Source organism: Capsicum annuum, chromosome 4 (assembly GCF_002878395.1).
Source record: "Capsicum annuum cultivar UCD-10X-F1 chromosome 4, UCD10Xv1.1, whole genome shotgun sequence".
Classification (NCBI taxonomy): domain Eukaryota; kingdom Viridiplantae; phylum Streptophyta; class Magnoliopsida; order Solanales; family Solanaceae; genus Capsicum; species Capsicum annuum.
Genome location: NC_061114.1, coordinates 122,367,073 through 122,389,897, shown reverse-complemented (window position 1 = coordinate 122,389,897; position 22,825 = coordinate 122,367,073). Strand labels below are relative to the sequence as shown.

Below are 22,825 nucleotides of genomic sequence, written 5' to 3'. Positions count from 1 at the left end.
CCAATATATATATATATATATATATATATATATGACTTATTATATATTTCTCTTAATTTCTCTTTAATTTTTATAGATTAACAAAACTATTATTTCAATGATACAAACTCTTAATTTCTACTAACAACATTTGGTTCAAATTTGAAGATTCTTGTAAATTAAAACACATCATGTAGGATTATTAGTTGCAACTAAGATTCGATTTTCTTCATGTTAGTTACTACTATTTCTATTTTATGAGTATTTTCTTCTCGATTAAATTGAAAACTGAACCGTTAAAGACTAAGAACCGATAAACGAAAAACCATAAAAAAATATCTTATTAATTTGGTTATTGGTTTAACATTTTTAAAAACCAAAAACCGATAAACCGAACCAATAATATGTAAAACTGAACCGAACCGACCGATGCGCACCTCTAAGTTTTAAAATTAGTATCATTAATACTAATCTTAAAATTATCACCTCTACTTAATATTTAAAACTTGTATCACTCTTTTTTTGTTTTAAATTTTTTTTTTTTACCACCCTTAATTAATTTATCTAAGTAAGATATCTCCATGCCGGCAGCTGCAAGACAGCGTGTCTTTTGGAAATGGCATTATTAGTAAATATATAAAAAATAATGTGGAAATGGAAAGTGCCACGAGTGAAACAGAGGGAGCCGGCCTTATTCCAGATGGCAATGTACGGCAGGTCAGTGGAGATCGCGCACAACACCGACCTCTTATCAACAAAATCTTCGAAAAACAGAAAAATCTCGGTCCAAAGTTTCTCTCTCGTCTTACTTCTACGTCTGTTGTTACAGCATTTTTCTTTTAACACGAAATCTTTCATCAAGCTCCCTTTCCGGCCATGACAGTCATTGCTACTGCTGCTGCTATTTCTCTTTCTCTTCCTTTCTCTTTCTGCCGCTCTACCAAATCTTATACTAGAAAGGTAGGTACCCTTTTCTTTACTTTACTATTTTTTCCGGAGACTCCTTTGAAATTGTAGTAGAAAAAAAAAAAGAAAAATCTGTTTCTTGATGTTGGTTATCTATATAGAGATTTCAAAACCATTTTGGTGAGATCTTAATGGTTGGTAGCTGATAGTTTGAGACATGCTTCACTCTGTTTGGATGGTTGTTACATATTCTTTGACAATGCATGGTGTTGTTTAGTATTGTGTTGTGTTGCATGGTGATGTATTGCTTTAATGAATACAAAGTTTGGATAGATCATATCATTTTTTGTTGTCACAAAAGAATGATATTCGTTGTTACAAAAGAAGGGTATTGGAGTAGAGATACTATAAAAAGCTAAGATAAATGATAAAGTATGATTATTAAATAATAAGTTAATACAAAATGAGGGGAAAAGAGGTAACCGGCACATCACAAGAACCAAACCGGTGTTACACAAAATGGGACTTTCGTTGTTACCTAACGATGGATTTAACGTTACAATAAGATTTAACTAACAATCAAAACATGCATTGTATTTAAACTAACAACACAATACAATAACAACCGTCCAAACAAGCGTCGGTATCAAAAGTGGATTGATTTTGACTAGTGATCTTGTGGACGGCAAGTTTTGCTGCATAGGTTGGTGCTTAGGATAAGATCTGAATCGTGTAATCGATTGCTCTTTTAGGCTATTGTTTATGATATTGGAATGTAGATCCATACATCAATTGCATTTTCTCTGTGTGAACAATAATAGTTGACTGGTTACTGATTTTTCATCTTGTTCACTGTCAGTTTGTCAAAGGCAGCTTTGGAGTATTTGCAGTGTATGGGGAGGAGGGTGGGATTCCAGATAAGAAAGATTCCTGGTTGGCACTCTTCAATGTGGAAGAGCCTAGGACTAAAGTTCCACAAAGTAAAGGCAAGTTCTTGGATGCAAATCAAGCTGTAGAAGTTGTTAGATATGATCTACAATACTGTGATTGGAGAGCTCGGCAAGATGTACTTACTATAATGCTCCTACACGAAAAGGTATGTGTTGAATTGATGTGTTTCTATTTCCTAGGGTTTCTTAACTTTGAATCTTGGTAAATACAACATCCACCGTCTTTATCTAGGTCTATATACTTCTACAATATGTTCTGATCAGTAAATATTATGTAACTAGGTCATAGAAGTCTTAAACCCTCTAGCACGTGATTACAAATCTATTGGAACCATGAAGAACAAACTTGCAGAGTTGCAAGAAGAACTTTCTCTGGACCACAACCAGGTATAGAAAATTCTGGCCTAGATACTGACTATTTTGATACAAATTGCACTTTCAGTTTTCTAGTCCCACAACCCTTGGATGTTCAGGACTATTTCACTTTGATATGTCAAACTTATTGAAACAAGTCTTCTTAGAAATAAATGGAAAGTTGTATAGAGAAACAATTCAATTATCTTGCTTATTTTTCGTAAGAATAAAGTTCTATATCTGAAGTACCAATACAACAGGTACATATATCTGAGGCCCGGGTTTCTGCTGCTTTAGATAAGCTAGCTTACATGGAAGAGTTGGTTGACGATAGGCTTCTGCAAGAGAGAAGTACAGCATAATCAGAATGCTCGTCTTCCTTCGCCAGCACGTCAACAGGGTTATTAGACACTGTTAAAAGCAAGCAACCTCGAAGAACGCTGAATGTGTCAGGTCCTGTCCAATATTACAATTCCCATCTGAAGAACTTTTGGTACCCTGTTGTGTTCTCTGCAGATCTCAAGGATGACACCATGGTGAGTCAATTATGTCATATCTGCAGTACTCTACTTGCATAAAAGAAAGAAAACATTTGATTCAACACACAAAACCATGTAGATGCAAAATTATGATCATGCTATACTATCCCGTCTCCTACTTTATGAGAGAGAACAGATATATGACTTGAGGAAAATCTAGATAGGGATGTGACTTTGATATTCTTACGGTGTTCCGTTAAATTCTTATGGCTCTTCTGCCTGATGACTGTAAACTGTATTGTTTCAGTTACCAATTGATTGCTTTGAGCAATCATGGGTGATCTTTCGTGGGACTGATGGAGAATCTGGATGTGTACAGAATACATGTGCACATAGAGCCTGCCCCCTTGATCTTGGCTCAGTGAATGAGGGTCGCATCCAATGCCCTTATCATGGTGAGATAAGTTTGAATCTTGCCATTTTCAGTTCAGAGTTCATATTTGGGAGATGGACATAGCTTTCAAATGTGTCTTGTGGAGGAAATGAAATATCTGACACTAACTTTTGATGTTTATTAATGAATTAGGATGGGAATATTCTACTGATGGGAAGTGTGAGAAAATGCCATCTACAAGATTACTGAATGTAAAGATCAAAGCACTGCCCTGCTTTGAGCAAGAGGGAATGATATGGATTTGGCCAGGAAATGATCCACCTGCAGCTACTCTTCCTTCTTTACTTCCGCCTTCTGGATTTCAAATCCATGCAGAGGTTCTAAATCACTACCGTTAGCTTTCAGTTGTTTATAAGAAGACTGTCTTACAACATATTTTTGAGTATTTTGCCTTTCAACTTTTTTCACTGAACTGCAGATAGTGATGGAACTTCCGGTGGAACATGGACTACTTTTAGACAATCTTTTGGATCTTGCACATGCCCCTTTCACTCATACATCAACCTTTGCTAAAGGATGGAGTGTCCCAAGGTAGTTATGGTAACATGGTGCTAATTATCTAGAAGTCTAGGAATAAATCAGTAGTTAATAAAAGAGTGGATTATTTTTCTATTTATTTCATCTGGTCTGAAAACTTGTGGGTGTCGGATATCCGATCAATAAATCCCACAAACTGCGGAAGCTTAAGGCTTAAGCGGAAATGAAAGAGGAGGTTGAGGGAATCCACTAAATTGAGGGCTTCAGTCGCTCGCTGTAACGCTCGTTAGTAGACAGTGAGTGGAGTGCTAAGCCCTTTAGATATGTTTTAAGACATAAGAAGTGATTTCAAGTTGTGAATTGAGTAGTATATGAAGGTGCACGCACTTATAATTCACCTTTTCTTTTTATTTCAGCTTGGTAAAGTTTTTGACTCCTGCATCTGTCTGCAAGGATATTGGGATCTGTATCCAATAGATATGGAATTTAGACCACCTTGTTTAGTCTTATCCACCATTGGAATCTCAAAGCCGGGCAAATTGGAGGGACAGAGCACCAGGCAGTGTTCTACTCACCTTCATCAACTTCATGTTTGCTTACCTGCATCACGACAGAAGACACGGTTTTTATATAGAATGTCACTGGATTTTGCTCCCCTGCTGAAACACATTCCCTTCATGCAGTATGTTTGGAGACATTTTGCTGAGCAGGTTAAATTCTGTCCTAAACGTTTTGAATGGAGGCAATTACTTTTAACATCTTATGGATCATCAGTCAGTGACTGATCTGTCAAAAACTGCATTCTGTTCTGGGGCCTTACACAGCTCTAGAAGCTCAAAGTCGCATTGCTTGGGAACTCTGATTCCTGGAAGTTACATACAATTGCCTAAAAATAGAACGAAACAATTGTGAGCATGATCATCTGATATAGAACCTTTCCAGAAATCAAATACAATTTCACCCTCTTTAATACATGTTACTGATTTTTGCTTCTTCAGCAAGGATAATGCTGCACAGAACTTCCCTTCTATAAAGAAAATCAAAATGAAAGACCTGTTACTAACCTTTTTCTCTCTTCTTTGTAAAATTTTGTGCAGGTTTTAAATGAAGACCTATGGCTTGTGCTTGGCCAGCAGGATCGCATGCTCAATGGGGCCAATATTTGGAACCTTCCAATGTCTTACGATAAGCTAGGTGTCAGGTATAGAATATGGAGAGATGCTGTAGATAGTGGAGCAAAGCAGCTACCATTCAGCAAATGAATATACAAGTATTCCATCAAGTACCGAGTTTACTTCTCAAGATGATTTAATCTCTTCATCGCCAGCTCGTGGCGAAATTCAGTTCAGCTGAGAAGTTCTCTTACCACTCCATATTTGTTCTTGTTAGGAGATACACCCCTTCTGTAAATATAGCTGTACACAAATTTTGTTAGTTTCGTGTACAGTTTGAGCTAACCTTACATCCCTCACCAATTATTATATCCTGTCCTATTTACCACTTACAAAATTTCATAGGTTGTCTGCCGAGTTCCAGAAATGGCGCTCCACTTGGTCATAGGGTAATTTTTTTAATCTCAGATTTCAATAGAGAGTGTTCTTTTTGCCAAACGCGAAGCCAAAGGTCTTTTAATCCTTGGTTTCAGTTTGAGCTAAATTCTGGTTTCAGCTTGAGCTAAATTCTATCAGTATGTTAGCATTGAAATTTTATCCTTGTATACTATTGTTGTTGATGTTCCTATGCTGAACGAGGCAGTGTAAAGCCTCGGAAAATCCAAGCCTAGAATAGAACCATGCTACAAGTATGTGTAGAGTAAATCATCATGTTTTAACAGCATAAGAGGGGATATGGCCATGTACCAAGGCCATGAGAACCCCTTTAGCCCTTAACAAAGTCAAAGCCTCCCTTACCTATTGATTCCTAAAGTAGTGATCAGCTTCAAATGAGTATATCTTCGAGATTCTGATGCATTTTCGAGCTCCAAAACCACCAAAAGAAATATATCTGAATTACCTTTCCAATGCATCTAGCTTCGTCTTAATCCGACGACGGAGTAGGAAGTTATGGCCTTTTCAGTGAAGCACTACTTTGCAGTGAGACACCACGAGACCAACTAAGACCATAGTTGGATTGTATGATCGTACCATGATCTCGTTTGATTGAGATAAACTTCTGAAAGTTGACATAGTGTACCTTCAAACCACGAGAGGGGACCACAATCGTGCTTTAAAACCACGACCCCAGGCACGATGATGACTCCCACTGATGCCCTTGATGTAACCAATGAATATACGAACCAAGATACGATTGTAGGTAGAACCCACGGTCGTACCGAGGCTCGTCTGATCATGTTAAGAGAGTTCTCATCCAGCTCCCAACCACGAGTGCAACCTACGATCGTAGGAAGGTCTCGTACATTCTTCCCCGAAGTTTCCAGTTATGAAATTTTAAGGGACAAACCAATCTTTTCCCACTCTTTTAATATCAATGCTACAATGTTTTTGGAATTCCAAGAGTCAATATTAGGGTTAATAAGATCCTAAGCTCTCATACTTAGAATTTATCAGACACTTAGTTTCAAAAGAGAAAAACGGGCTATTCCTTTTTCCCAAGGCTAGTTAGGGTTCATCTTCCTCAAGCATCCAACTCTATAGAATTCTTCAGGGTTCTCATCTCCAGGTATGTGGGATTTCATCATTGGGTTCCTTTTCGCCCATTGAGTCCTCAAGATAACTTATCTCTCTAGCTTAATTCTCTTCCACAACTTTGGGTTATGGATATTGGTAGATTTATTTATATCTCAGTCATTTGGTGTCATTGAGTTATGATTCTCGTTTTACCATGAATTCCAGTGTTATTATTTGATTGTGATCATAAACTAAAGTTACATAGTAAAATTCTATGATTTTTAGACCTGAGTCGTTGAATTTTGTAGTTGCGTTCAGTTTATGAGATTGACATAGTAGTTGTATTCTTCAGAGAGAGTGGGTCATGAACACCCGATGAACTAGGATTTCATGCATATACTTTTGGATGCTATATTCCCTAGTTTACATGTTTTGAGTGCTTTTAGAAAATACATTTATTTCAATTATCAGATTAGTACCAGTAGAGTGCATTACAGATTATCAGCATCGTTCAGTTAGGAGTAGTGCTTAGCACCGAGTGGACGTAGGGAAGAAAGTTCATCTATCAATTAGGCCGAGACCTTTAGTAGAAGTCCCTAAGTCCCAGAACTATGGCGCCATCGTAAGTTCAAAAGGGTCACCCCTCAAATCAGGTTGACACCTTAGTCCTTTTGGACATCAGTTTATTGGATTTGCGTTAGTAAGTGCTCATACCCTTGGCATGGTATTGAACACCCTTCCATCTAGGTGTAATGCCCCAGATTTTTTCCTCTAAAAATTTCTTGAGTTTTGAGCTTACGGCTCAAACTATGACTTACCTAACAAGTCGTAAGGTCTTCTTATGGGTTGCAGGGCTCGAGTCGTAGGGTGACCAGTGAGGGCGACTCATGTTTCTATTGTGACTACGACTAGGATGTCATGAGTCGTAATGACTCTATACGGGTCGTAGGGTACTTTTCGTATTCGAACCGAAGCAGATGCCCAATGTCACTATTATTGTTACAACTAGGACCCTACGAGTCGTATGGTACAACTCGTAGGTTAACAATGAGGAGGCCCCATGTTTCTGTTCAGACTATGAGTCATGGCGATAACTCATAACCTGATGTCATGAGTCGTGACGTGACTCATAGCCACTAGCAACAGTCTTTTCTCTGTTTTAATTGGGGGAAGTTTGGTCATTTCCTCTTTCCCCAATTGTGACCCTCGATCTTAAAACCCTCGTGGGACCTTATTATCAATCAAACACACTCTTAAACTCTCTCAAATTCCTAAGTCAAGAACAAGATAAGGTTTCTCAAGGTTGATCATTTAGAGCCTTCACATGGTGATTTCTCTCCATAATTGTGATACTTTCAGACATGTACCTCTCCCCTTAAACTTGTTTGACTTAAAGCATGTATTTAAGTGGTTATTCATGTGGATTTGATTATGGATTTTGATTTGGGTTGAGGGTTTTGGGAGGATTTATACTTGATTTGCATTCACATGATTTTAATGCAAGTGTTCATGTTTTATTTATGTATTTTGAAACCCGTTGGAGTGCATGGATATGGTGAATGGGATAGGGATCGAGGTATTCCCCAATTTGATGATTTTGGTTGGAATTTGGTTTTGAAAATTGTGTTCCCTCAACCCACTTACATTATTGGATTTGAATTATGGTTAGTCCTATGATTTGGCTTACTTCCCTATACTGTTGCATGGCATAAATGATTAAATGGATAAAAAGGGTTTTAAAGGCCTTGTTGGCCATGTTTTTAATTTTAAATATGATTTAATGAACATAAGGGGTTCCCCCAACTTGATTCGAACAATGGAGGTCATGGCATTCCCCCAACTTGATTTAACGAACAAGGGGGGTCGTGACATTCCCCCAAGTTGATGGAATTGATATGGCATAATTATAAGCTTGCAAGCGTAATGGTATGATAATACCTATGGTTGATGACTTAATGGATAATTCATTGGTTAAATGGATAGGTTATGTGAAACTTGTCTTATTGGGCTTAAAAGGAGTTGTGTAGCTCACCATGTAAGGTGGAGGTCCCGGGAGGACCGACACTAGAAACCACGTTTGTTGGCATGGGGGTCTTTATGACCATGTACATGGTTCACACTTATATATATTTTGGACTGCAGGGGTTATGAAACACCCTAAACCTTGGCCCTTGCAAAAATTCTTGGGTCTTGGACATTCTATCCATGGTATGACTCGTACCCTAAGATACGACTTTAGCCTCTCCCTCATATGTTGGCCAGTGTAGTATGAATTACACATTGTCCAAGATATGATTCAGCCTCTCCTAATTCGTATGTTAGGGTACGATTCATATGTTGCCTAGTCGTATCTTTCCATAAGCTTAGCTGAGTTAAACCTATCCAAAGTACGATTTAAGGTACGGTTTGGGGTACTATTCATACCCTAAGATATGAGTTATGCATTTGTAGTTGTATCCTGGATAGTTTAGGGGTCCAAGGTGAGTCTTAGATATGAGTTAGGGTACCATTTGTACCCTAGGGTATGGTTTGGTGTCGGAGTCGTACCCTCGTACGGGTTAGTTTCCATATTTTAAGCTGAGGGCTTCATGGACATTTCCCACCCCAAAACCCTTAAGTCCCCTCACAATATAACATGTTGTAGCCTCTGATAACATATTTTGGAAGATTAAAACTCACCAAAACCACTCTCTAACTCACTCTTGAAGATTGGAGGCTAGGGTTTCTCAAGAGTTCATCTAGAAGCTAAGAGGGGTCAAGTTCCTTCCGTGAATCATCTTGTATAAGGCATGTATATATTCCCTCATTGTTAGCTCAAAAAATCATGTGTTTTTAACAATGATTTTGACTTGTAAACTGTGGTTTTGAAATCAAATGTTAAGGGTTTTGATGCATAGTTTTGGGTATTATTTACTCTTGCTTAACTTATGATTATCTAAATATTTTAGGTAATGGTTTGCACATGTGGGTGCTTATTGATTGTGGCCTAATTTTTATGGTTTCTACTTTGGATTTGGTCTTGTTAAAGGTATGTTGTCAAGGTGTTTGTGAAAATGTCTAAGAGAATTAACTAGTCACTTGTTAATGGTGTATTGAACTATGATATTGGTCTAATGAATATAAATAAATTATGACATTGACCTAATGAATATGAATGCTTGATAAATGGCTATGTGAAGGCCTTGATGGCTATGTAATGAGTTAATTTGGTGACTTTGGTGGTATGATAACTAAAAGGGGTTGGAATCCCTAAGTATGGAATTGAATTGTGTTTTGAACTAAAGTTAGGTATAAGAATGTTAATGAAGAATGGAAGAATTATAAAGATCTTGATGACTATGAATGGATTTGCATGGTGGTATGGACAAAGGCATTGGCCTAATTAAATGATTGGGTGTTAAATGGTTTTATAAAGACCGTGTGGTCATATATGAAATGTTGAATTGTAGCCTTGATGGCTTGAATTGGTTAAATAGGTTGGAGTCCTTATGTGTTGAATTAAAATGGTCTTAATGCATGGATAAAGGGTTAGAGTCCAAATTGTCAACTAGTAATGGTCATAATTGCTTGTGTTTAGTGTCCACTTGCTATGTAAATGTGATGGCTTGTTGTTAGGGTTCACTTTCCATATGAGACGATTTGTGGTTAGGGTCTACTTGCCATGTAAGACGCCTTGAGGTTAGGGTCCTTTTGCCTAATTTAATGGAGAAGTTCAATGTTCTAATCCATAAGGGTGGAAGGTTGGAGTCCTTCACTCCATGTCTCATGAATGAGTGCTTTAAGAATGTATGTTATGACTTGATCCCTGTTTTGGCACATTATGTACCTATATATGTGTATCTTTATATATGCCTATATAGACATAAATGTGGTTTCATATGATGGTTTACCTTGGGTTTGGTAACTGTGTTATTTTATCTTTATCCTTGAGTTACATGTTAGCGTTCCAACCGTTAACCGTCTCCAGACGCTATGTTCCCACATGACATAGGGGCTAGAGCTTCTTCTTCTCTTCCTACACAGTGACAGGTGTTCAAACGATTCGTTTGTTGAACTTGAAGTGGTGATCTTCCATTCTTTGGAAGGCATACATTTTATATTCTTTTATCATACATCATAGACATGTTTTAGACTTTGTTTTGGCTAGTATAGAGGACATGTCCCGACTTATTATATACATCTTTGTTGTAGAGGCTTTGTGGATGACTGTAGATTTAGGTATGTTGGTTAGTTATTGATATTAATGAATTGATTAGATATTTCTTAAGCTATGATTGTAGTCTTGTTTCCGTTATATTATTTTATAACTATAGTTCATTCGGTACTTGTGGTTGAATGTGATAGTTAGGTTAGGTTAACAGGGCGATCTCCGACCATAGTTGGGCTTAAGATGCCCATACGACAAGGCCCTATTTCAAGTCGTGTCAAGTTGGTATCAGAGCCTAGGTTCATGGTCAGTTGGGAATCTATAAAGTCGTGTCAAGTAGAGTCTCTTTTATGTGTGTGTAGCGTATCACAATTATAAGAAAGAAGCTCGAGGCATTTAGGAATATTTCTTATTGTTGTTGTCTTATTTCGAGTCATACAGTTTATGGTCTTGGATCCTTCTAATACCTATTTCATCGTCTTTCAGATCATGCCTCCAAGAAGATCTGAAGTTTCTGCAAAGCCTTTCGTCCTGATTAAGGACGATGTTTATGGGAATCACCCTACTTATAGAGTTCATACTCGGTCTAGGGGTTCGGTACCTGATGTTCCAGGAGATCTATCGTTTTCCTCTATTCCTCCTCCCTTGTCACCTCAAGGGGATATTACTAATGTTTTGTTCTGTCGCTCCATTACTTTGTTGACTCAATTGGTAGCTTGTTAGTTCAGGCATAGTGTTCCTATTGCTCCATCTTCTGAGGCCACAAGAGTTGGACAATTCATGAGGTTGCACCCTCTTGTGTTTATGGGTGTAAAGGTTGAAGAAGATCCTCAAAGTTTCATTGATGAAATAAAGAAGATCTTTCGGATTATGCATGCACCGAAAGCCGAAGGTGTTGATTTTGCTTCCTATCAATTGGAAGATATAGTATACTAATGGTGCAAAGAGTGGGAATAGTTGATAGGTGAGGATGCCATTTCTGTCGTGTGGGAGAATTTATGTAGTGGTTTCTTAGACCGATTCTTTCCTCAAGAGTTGAGGGAAGCAAAAGTGGAAGATTTTATGAATTTGAGGCAAGGTAGGATGTTTGTGAAGGAGTATGCCTTGAAATTCCATTAGTTGTCTAGGTATGCCCCTGAGATGGTTTCTAGTATGAGAGCTAGAATACGCAAGTTTTCTTTAGGACTGTCTCCCGAATCGGTCCTTGAGAATAAGGCGGCTTTGTTGATAAAAGACATGGACATCTCTAGATTAGTTGTGTATATGCAACAAGTAGAGAAAAAGAAAAAGAAATAGACTAAGAGTGATGAGAGGAAGAGTAAGAGGTCTCGAATTTCTGAACAAAGTAGAGACTAGCAGTCTAGTGGTAAGTGGGCAAAAAAGAAGCATTGGGTAAGTGGTGATTCTTAGGCCAGTGAGGCCCAATCAGCATCAACCTACCCTTCTTGTAGATTTTGTGGCCATCACCACCGTGGTGAGTGTGAGAAGGGAGGAACAGGTGTTTTAGATATGGTCAGATTGAGCACATGCAATGAGAGTTCCCTTCTCTAGTGAATGCTTAGGAAAACATGACCTCTATTTCTAGTTCATCTACTATTGCGTTGAAGGGTGCTGTTTCTGCTTCTACTTCTATTTCTGGTACTGGTACTGGCCGGAATCGATTATATCCACTTACTACCCGCCAGGAATTTAAGGCATCTCCATATGTTGTTACGGGTATGTTGAAAAGCTTTTCTATGATATGTATATTTTACTTCGTGTGGAGTTCCCTCTCTCCTGTATTGCCCTATCCGTGATTGTGTATTTTAAATTTGGTCCCAAAGTTATTTTGGATTCTTTTGTATTTCTACCTCGGTAAAGACTCGATGGTTGTAAGGAGTCTATAAGGGGTGTGGTGGTAGCTATTGGTGGTGAAGAAACTCCTATTGATTTGAAAGAGTTGGATATGGTTGATTTTGATGTTATGCTAGGAATAGATTTATTGCATTCATGCTATGCTTTCTTAGACTATTGGATCCGTAAAGTCATGTTTAGTTTCCCTAATGAACTGATTATTGCATTGGAAGGAAGTTCTTTAGTGCCTAAGGGGAGGTTCGTCTCTTACCTTAGAGCACAAAAATTAATCTCTAAAGGGTGTTTGTATCATTTAGCCCGAGTTAAAGATTCTAACTCAGAGGTCCTTCTCTAAAATTTGTTGTTGTGGTTAATGAATGTCCTAAGGTTCTCCTTGGTGACTTTCCTACTTTACCGGTGGGGATATTGAGTCGTGGGTTGGTCTTGTTTCGGATACTTGTCTAAATTTTATTCCTTCTTTCTAGAATGGTTCCGGTGAAGTATTGTCGTTCTTTCATGAGGGATAGTTTTCCCTGGGAAAGAATGGGTTGTCGGCAGGTAAATAAGGAATTTGGGGTGTGGGGTGGACCATGTATATGTATATTCTTTATAGGACGCTTGGTTGAGTAGTGTTCATGGATGGATGTCAACGATAGAGCCTCGTGGCTTAAGTTAACTTCTTCTTGCTTTAAATAGGCTTAAAAGTGGGAAAGTATAAGGTGAATTGGACTTTCCCTCTTGCATGAGTCCCATTCTTCCGGTTTTCCATGGCTCTTTGTTGAGAAAGTGTATAGATGATCCTTTGTTGGTTATTTTCTTAGGGGATGTTGGTATTTTGGACTCTTTGACCTATGAGGACATCTCGATAAGGATCTTAGGTTGGTAAGTTTGCCGATTTCGAACAAGAGAGGTGGCTTCAGTGAAGGTTCTATGGAGGAACCAAAAGTCCGAGGAAGCTACTTGGGAGGCGAAAGAGAACATGAGGTTCAAGTATCTGCATTTGTCCTCAATTCCAAAAAAACTCATGCTTAAGGCCTGTGTTGATGTTCTTAACTTAATTTATGCAGTTGTTAGGAAAGGGGTTCAAGTCACTAAACTTTGAAATGAACGAGTGTCTTTAATGGACAATGGGTTTATGTCCCAAAGTCAATAAAATGAATGGTTGATCGATAATGAGCTTGGCACATGTCTTGTCCTTATTGCATGACCTTGTTTTCTAACGTGGTTTGAGGTGCTTGATGAGTAATGGTGTGTTAACTTGTGATTGTACATTCCTTACCCGTCATTCGAGGATGAATGATCCTAAGTGGGATAGAATGAAACGCCCGAAACCTTGGCCCTTGCAAAAATTCTTTGATATTCTGTCCACGGTACGATTCAAAGGTACTAGTCGTACCCTAGGATATGAATTTGGTCCCTCCCTCGTATGTTAGCCAATGTAGTATGAGTTATATATTGTCCAAGACACGGTTTATCCTCTCCCAAGTCATATCTTAGGGGACGATCGTATGTTGCGTACTCGTATGTTGCCATAAGTTTAGCCTAGTTGAATCTGTATAGGGTACGATTCAAGGTATGGTTTGGGGTACCATTTGTACCTTAAGATACGTGTAATGCATGTGTAGTCATATCTTGGACAGTTTAGGGGTCCAGAGTGAGGCCTAGGGTATGAGTTAGGGTACCACACGTGCCCTAGGATATGATTTAGTAGGGAATAGTATCCTCCTACGGGTTAGTTTCTAGGTTTTAAGCTGAAGACTTTATGGACATTTCCCACCCTAAAACCATTAATTTCCCTCACCATATAACATATTGTAGACTCTCATAACACATTTTGGAAGATCAAAACTCACCAAAACACTCTCTAACTCACTCATGAAGACAGGCTAGGGTTTCTCAAGAGTTCATATAGAAGCTAAGAAGGGTCAAGTCCCCTCCGTGAATCATCTTGTATAAGGCATGGATCTCTTCCATTATAGTTAGCTCAAAATAACATGTGTTTTTAACAATGATTTTGACTTGTAAATTGTGGTTTTGAAATCAAATGATGAGGGTTTTGATGCATTGTGTTGGGTATTGTTTACTCTTGCTTAACTTATGATTTTCTATATGTTTTTGGTGATGGTTTGCACATGTGGGTTCTTGTTGATTGTGGTTTAACAAATGGGTCATGAGTAACCCTAATTTTGATGGTTTTTACTTTGGATTTGGTCTTGTTAAAGGTATTCCCTCAAGGTGTTTGTGAAAATGTCTAAGACAATTAACTAGTCACTTGTTAATGGTGTATTAAACTATGATATTGGTCTAATGAATATGAATGAATTATGACATTGACCTAATGAATATGAATGCTTGATAAATGGCTATGTGAAGGCCTTGATGGCCATGTAATGAGTTAATTTGGTGACTTTGGTGGTATGATAACTATAAGGGGTTGGAGTCCTAAGCATGGAATTGAATTATGTTTTGAACTAAAGATGGGTATAAGAATGTTAATGAAGAATAAATGGTTTGTAAAGATCTTGATGACCATGATTGGATTTGCATTATGGTATAGACTAAGGCATTGGCCTAATTAAATGATTAGTTGTTAACTGGTTTATAAAGACCGTGTGTTCATATATGAAATGTTGAATTATATCCTTGATGGCTTGAATTGATTAAATAGGTTAGAGTCCTTATGTGTTGAATAGAATGGGTGTTAATGTATATATAAAGGGTTAGAGTCCAAATTGTCAACTTGTAATGGTCATAAACGCTTGTGGTTAGTGTCCACTTGCAATATAAATGTGATGGCTTGTGGTTTGGGTCCACTTGCTCTATGATACGGTTTGCAGTAGGGTCCACTTACTATATAAGATGCGACGACTTGTGGTTATGGTCCACTTCCCATAGAAGACGGTTTGTGGTTAAGATCCACTTGCCATGTAAGACAGCTTGAGGTTATGGTCCTCTTGCCTAATTTAATGGAGAATTTCAATGTTCTAAACCATAAGAGTGGAAGGTTGGAGTCCTTCACTCCATGTCTCATGAATGAGTGCTTTAAGAATGTATGTTATGACTTGTTCCTTGTTTTGGCACATTATGTACCTATATATGTGTGTATCTTTAGATATGCCTATATAGATATAAATGTGGTTGCATAAGATTGTTTGCCTTGGGTTTGAGTGGCTGCACTCTTTTATCCTTATCCTTTAGTTACATGTTAGCGTTCCAACCGCTAACCGTCTCCGGGTGCTATGTTCCCACGCGACATTGGGGTTGGATCTTCTTCTCTTTCTACTCAGTGATAGGTGTTCGAGTGGTTCATGTGTTGACCTTGAAGTGGTGAGATTTCATTCTTTGAAAGAAATATATATCATTGTCTTTTATCTTATGTCATAAATATGTTTTAGACTTGGTTCTAGCTATTGTTGGTGGTATGTCCCGACATACTTTAGACATCAGTGTTGTAGAGGATTTGTGGATAATTGTAGACTTGGTTATGTTGGTTAGTTTTTTATATTAATGAGTTGATTAGATGTTTCTTAATTTATGATTGTTGTCTTATTTTTGTTGTCTTATTTTATAATCGAAGTTCATTCGGTACTTGTAGTCGAATGTGATTATTAGGTTGGGTTAATGAGGCGATCCGGTCCTAGTTGGGCTTTAGATGCCCGTACGACAAGGACCGATTTCAAGTCATGTAAGGTCAAGGCATTCCCGATTCATCCTTTGATTTTCTTGGTACGCGCAGCTTACACGCACTGGGACCCTTTCAGTAGGAGGAGCTGAACCCATATAGCTCATGGGTGCCCTTGGGACGGTTAGAGCTACACAATTCAAGATAATGGTTTTAAATCTCATGCTAAACCTTATTCCCTATTCCAGCATTATATATATATGCATGTATGTGAACATGTACATTGAGTTTGGACTAGATTTTGAATTGACATTATTTTATCCTTATCCTAAATTACATGCTAGCGCTCACCCTGCTAACCGTCTCCGGACGTTGTATCCCCATGCAATGCAGGGAACGAAAACACTTTTACTTTTTTTATGCAATGTTAGGTGATCCCTGGATTGCTCATGAGTTTGCTTAAAGTGGTGTGCTTCTATTCTTCGGAAGACCCTCATTTCATGTTTTGGTTTCACTATATCATAGACTATTTTTTTAATTTTTTTGGCTATCGTTGGGGGTATATCCCTACTTAGGCTATTTTTCGTTATTAGAGGCTTTGTGGATTATTGTGTATTGGGATGGATGTTAAAGTTCTTAGATTTCCTTCTAATCTAGTTGCTTATCTATCTTGGTATATGTTTGAAACTCAGCTCTACCGTGTTTTATGTTTAGAATTTATCTACTACCTGTTGGCTAGGGTAAAGGGGGTGGTCTCCTATCCTCGGCGGACTTGAGATACCTATCACGGTCAGGCCCTGGTTAAGGTTGTAACAAGCTTGGTATCAGAGCCTAGGTTCACGGTCATTGGGTGTCCACAAAGTCGTGTCAAGTAGAGTCTCTTTTATGGGTGTGTAGTGTGCCACGCTTATAAGGAAGAGGCTTCGAGGCATCTAAGATTGGTTCTTTTTCTTGTGATCTATTTTTTCAGACTATAGAGTTTATGGTCTTGAAATCTCCTCTAATTTTGTTTGTTCGCATTTCAGATCGTGCCTCCCGAAGATTTGATGCTAATGGAAACTCCTCTGTCCCACCTGAGGACAATATGGATAGAACTCATCCAACTTATGGAATACATACCCAATCTAGGGCCCCTACTCCTAACTACCCACATGAAGTTCCACGGGTCCCTACCAGTCCTCCTCAGACTTCTCGAGTTGATGACGTCCACGCCTCACAGCCCCAAGGAGACATTTCTAATGCTGAATTTTGATAATCTATTCATTTGCTAACTCAGTTGATGACTTCTCAATCTTATCAACCTAACTGTGTTGGTTTTATTTCTCCATCTTCTGAGGTCACTAAAGTTGGCCAGTTTATGAGGCTGAATTCTCTGACCTTTACAATCTCTAAGGTTGAGGAAGACCTCAAGGGTTTGTTGATGAAATAGAGAAAATATTCAGGGTGATACAAGCTACTGATGTAGAGGGTGTGGAGTTTGCCGCATATCAGTTAAAGAATGTGGCATACTAGTGGTATGAGGAGTAGGAGCAGTTAAGGGATGATGATCCTGAGCAGGCTATGTGGGATGAATTTTCCGATGCTTTTCTTGATAGTTTCTTTCCTCAGGACTTGAGGGAGGCCAAAGCAGACGTGTTTGTAAACTTGAGGCAGGGGAAGATAACTGTGAAAAAGTATGCCTTAAAGTTCCATTAGTTGGCTCGTTACACTCTGGAGTTGGTGTCTAGAATGAGGACTAGGATGAGGAAGTTTGCTTTGGGTTCTTATCGGGACTTGGTACTAGAGTGTAACGTGTTGATGTTGAATAATGACATAGATATCTCTAGGCTGGTGATGTATATTCAACAAGTTGAGGATGAGAAGAAGAAGCAAGCTAAAATAAGGGAAAGACAAAGTAAGAAGTTCAAATATTCAGCATAGGATGGAGGCCAATAGAACAGTGGTAGATATGGTAGGCAGTGGAGCAAAAAGAGGACTTGGGGAAACTCAGGTTCATATTATTCAACTAGTGCTCCATATCCTGTGTCATCTGGCGATCGTCGCTTTTAGGCTGATAACTGGTTTAAGACCCAGGATGCCTAGACCCAGGCTAGTGGAGCTCTGTCAGCTCCATCATATCCTTCTTCTTGATTTTGTGGACAGATGTACCGTGGTTATTATGCTGAGGGGAGGAATCTATGCTTCAAATATGGCCAGCCTGGTCATTTTCAAAGGAATTGTCCTTCAGGAAATATTGCTACTAGAGCTAATAAGTTTTCAGTTTCTACTTCTTCAGCTCTTATTTTAACTTATAGTACCAGCCCTAATCAGAATCGTCTTTATGCTCTCGCCACCCGTCAGGAATCTGAGGCATCTCCTGATATTGTCATTGGTACATTAAAGCTTTTCACTCATGGTAAGTACTATTTACTTGATCTGGGTTCCACCCTTTCTTATGTAACCCTTTATGTTGTTGTTCATTTTGGTTTTGTCCCCAAGTGCATTTCTGATCCCTTTTCTATGTCTACCCCAGTGGGTGAATCTTTTGTGGCTAGAAGGGTCTAGAGGGATTGTGTGGTATCTATCTATGGTCGAGAGACATTGATGAATCTGATAGAGTTGGATATGTTATATTTGATGTGATATTGGGGATGGATTGGCTTTACTCGTTCTAAGATTCCCTAGATTATTGGATCCGAAGGGTCAGTTTCAATTCCCAGATAAACTAGTACTTAAGTAGGAAGGGAGTTCCCTAGTACCTAAGGAAAGGTTTATTTCTATCTTAGAGTCTGAAAGTTGATTCCTAAAAGGTGTCTATACCATCTAGTTTGGGTTAAAAATGCTAGTTCTGGGGTTCTCTCTTTACAATCTGTCCCTATAGTTAATAAATTTCCTAAAGTGTTTTTCAATGATCTTCTTGGTATTCCTCCCGATAGGGAAATAAACTTTGGGATTGATCTTTTATCAGATACTCATCCTATCTCTATCCCTCCATACAGAATGGCTCTAGCTGAGTTGAAAGAACTTAAGGAGTTGTTAAAGGATCTTCTTGATAAGGGTTTCATCCGTCCTAGTGTTTCTCCGTGGGGTGTACCTGTGCTCTTCATGCATAAGAAGGTTGATTCTCTTTGGATGTGTATAGATTATCGCCAGTTGAATAATGTGACGGTAAAGAATAAGTATCATCTTCCAAGGATAAATAATCTCTTTGACCAGCTTCAAGGTGCTACGTGCTTTTCTAAAATTATTCTTCAATTAGGTTATCATCAGTTTAAGATTAGGGAGGTGGATATCCCTAAGACTGCCTTCTAAACTCGATATGGTCATTATAAGATTCTGGTAATGTTATCGGGTTGAGTAATGCTCCAGTTACATTTATGGACTTGATGAACCGAGTATTCAGACAGTTCTTGGATTTATTCATGATCGTGTTTATTGATTACATCTTGGTATATTCTAAGAGTGAGGAGGATTATGCCAATCATCTTCGAGTAATGTTGTAGACTCTTAAGGATCAATGATTGTATGCCAAGTTTTTGAAGTGTGAGTTTTGGTTGAATATTGTGACCTTTCTTGCTTATGTTGTGTCCAGTTATGGGATCATGGTAGATCCACAGAAAGTTAAGGTGGTTAAGAAATGTCCTAGACCTATGACTCAAACCGACATTTGGAGCTTCTTGGGTTTAGCAGGAAATTATAGGAGATTTGTGGAAAGTTTTTCATCTATTGTTGTTTCATTGACTAAGTTGACTCCGAAAAGGGGAAATTTTTGTGGTCCGATGCCTGCAAGGGTAGTTTGGATAAGTTGAAGGGCAAGTTGACTTTTTTTCCAGTTTTGACCCTGGCTGAGAGTATTGATGGGTCTATTTTTTACTATGATGCATCCTGTGTAAGATTAGGGTGTGTATTGATGCAGCATGGTAAGGTAGTGGCCTATGCTTCTAGGCAGCTGCAAGCTCATGAAAGGAATTATTCGACTCATGATTTGGAGTTGGCGGTTGTTGTGTTTTCTTTGAAGAATTGGCGTCATTACTTGTACTGGGTTCATTTCGATATCTATTCAGATCATTAAAGCTTGCAATATGTGTTCCCAGGAGGAGTTGAATCTCAGGCAAAGAAGATATCTTGAGTTGCTCAAAGACTATGACATGAGTCTCCACTACCATCCAGGTAAAGCTAATGTGGTTGCTGATGCTCTTAGCAGGTTGTCCATGGGAAGCGTATCTCGTGTGGATGAGGAGAAGAGGGGATTGGAGAAGGATCTTCATTGGTTATCCAATCTTGGAGTTCTTCTCTTAGATTTTGAGGATAGAGATGTGATTGTGCAAGAGGTGGTGAGGTCATCTCTTGGTGCAGAGTGATGTGCTATAGAAATATAACACTTTCGATGCTTAAAATGAGGAAAATATGCATGTTTCTGAGGTTGTTTTGTTAGATATGATGCATTTTGGGTAAGTTTTGCAGGAAACTAGATTTTGGATGCTAAGTTCGTGAAAAAGAGGGGAAAATGTGTTTTTGTCTACTTATGTGATCAATAATGGATGTTTGTGATATTTTCTGGATTGTTCATTACCAAAACATGTGCGAGAATTGAAGAAGAGCTGAAAAATAACTTTCAGCACTTGCTTTGTCTATATGCGACCGCATGTAGCACATATGAACAGCATGTGGGCAAAGCATGTGTCAAAAGTCCAAAATCTTGAGAGTGGACCTGTAGGAATTTTTGGTCAGGGCACATGAGATCACAACATGTGCCCAGCCTCAGGCCGCATGTACCACATGCGCCCAAGGCCAGGCTACATATGGAGACCACATGTAGCTACCGATCCTTTTTTCTCCTATTTCATTCAGGCTTTGGTTTTAAGGTTTCCTCATGTACTATAAATACCCCTTATGTGTTTTTTAGTAGAAGTTACGCACTTTTGATACTCACAAACATATTTTGATTCCAAGGTTCTATTTAGGTCTTGGAATTCTCTTATAATTATTTTAGTTGATTAATTAGTTACGGTTTTGGTTTTTACTTCTTATTATTCTGATTTCATCTTATGCTTTCAATCATGAATGTTGTTGATTACTTCACAAGTATGAGTGGCTAAAAACCCTTAGCTAGGGTTGTGGAAACCTTGGCCGATTGACGAAGTAGGCGGAGCATTATTGTTGTTCTGAACTGATGCTCATGCATGCATTGTATTATCTTCATGTTAATAGCTATCTTAGCGATTGCAAATGTTAGTATCCCACCTAGATTATTGCTACTTTCTCCAAAAGAGGAGTAGTGACTGGGAAAAGATAATGACAACAGTAATTTGGAGTTTAACTGTCGATCTACGTTACTAGGCTTTATCTAAGTAAGACGATTAGATTTTGTCTAATAAATTGAGACTCAAAAGGTAATAAGTTAACTGGGATCAAGATAAGGGTTAGCAAGGTGGCATTCTTAGATTTAAAAGGTAAAGGATGAAAACCTTCTGCTCGTCCAAAAGATTATAGAAGGTACATAACTTATCAATTTTGTATACAAGGTATCGGGTTGGTTCGACAAAGCACGATAAGCCTACAGAGTTGAGAAGACAGAGAGAACATAATCCTGGTGTTCACCTATGATTGAATACAGCCGACGTTGATATTTGTTACTAGTTCGACATTGATAATTCAATTCCCCCATTTACTTTTCCAGTTCTACCCGTTGATTTCAACAGCTGAAATCCATAATTCTACTTATTCCCTTGTGACTTGACCCCAACCTTTGTTGGGTTACTATATTTGGTAGTGACCGCATCACCTTCAGATTGGAGGTGTAGCTTGGGCGTCACCAAATTTTGGCATTGTTACTAAGGAATACGCTGTTGATTTGTGAATTGAAGTTATTGCAGTTTTGGATTTTTCTTTTTGTTTTTGTTCTTAGTTGGGTATACGTTGGTGTATGCCTAACACATAGAGTAGAGGCAATCCCTTACTCTCTGTTAATCCAAATCTAGAGAGGATCCTACAAACACCTAGTAGGATGGTGGAACAGAAAAGAGATGATATTCCCGAAAGAGTTCATAATGATCCTCCCCCTCCTCCCAAAGGAGTACAGGATATTATTGATCAATAGACTAGTGAGATTTGGGCTCAAGATGAAAATTAGAGGAAGGTAACGAAAGAAGCTCAGTGGTTAGCTTAGGAGGCAGAGCTAGCTGAGCAAAGAAAAGAAGCAGAATGCCGAGTAGCACTCGATGGAAATCAGAAAGAGCTAGAGGTGCCCGTTTTTATGTGAGCCCAACGTATCAGTATATGCAACTATATGTAGATGATGAAGAAGATTTAGGATATGTTGAGGCAGCTGAGACTGGAGCCATTATTCCTTCTGTTTTACCCCAGGCATCAAGTTTGACATAACGAGCGTAATGATCCAGCTCTTAAATTTGAAGGGCGTGTTTGCGGGTTTTCCTACAGATAATGCAACTATGCACCTTGTAATTTTATCAGGATCTGTAGTTCATATACCATTCTAGGGGTGAATTAGGAAGTTCTTAGACTGAGGTTGTTCCCATTCTTACTTACATGAGAAGCATTTTTATGGCTATGGGAACTTCCAGAAGGATCTATTACTACATGAAATGAGTTACGCAGGCAATTCTTGAATCGGTTATTTCCTCCATCCATAATGTTAAATTTTAAGGATAAGATCTATAATATCAGGCAGCTATTGTCAGAATCTATGTATGAGGCATGGTTCAGCTTCAAGAAAAAGCTGAGTATGGAACCCAACCATTTGATGTTAGGGCAAGGTTATTGGAGATATTCTACAAAGCCTTGTCCATCAGCTCCAAAGCCATGGATGACACTATATCTGGAGGAAATTTTATGAGACTACGCTGGGATACAACTTCAGAGATGCTAAATCATACCTCTCTCACTAACCGAGGGTGGCAAACTCGGAAGGTTGAGAGGGGATCTGGCATGTATGCTATTGGTGCCTCCTATAACAAAAAGTATCTGATGATTTAGTAGCACAAAAGATTTTACTGCT

General features: G+C 38.5%; 1 protein-coding gene across 1 annotated transcript; it reads left to right on the top strand.

Annotated features, from left to right (window-relative positions):
* The first annotated feature begins 659 nt into the window (after positions 1-659).
* LOC107868082 (chlorophyllide a oxygenase, chloroplastic-like) lies at positions 660-5,336 on the top strand. Its single transcript, XM_016714659.2, is given in 10 exon segments — positions 660-939; positions 1,745-1,981; positions 2,118-2,222; positions 2,450-2,725; positions 2,976-3,123; positions 3,255-3,439; positions 3,541-3,653; positions 4,016-4,041; positions 4,044-4,309; positions 4,697-5,336. Coding segments are annotated over 10 exon segments (1,605 nt in total). The 5' UTR covers positions 660-855; the 3' UTR covers positions 4,862-5,336.
* Positions 5,337-22,825: the final 17,489 nt, after the last annotated feature.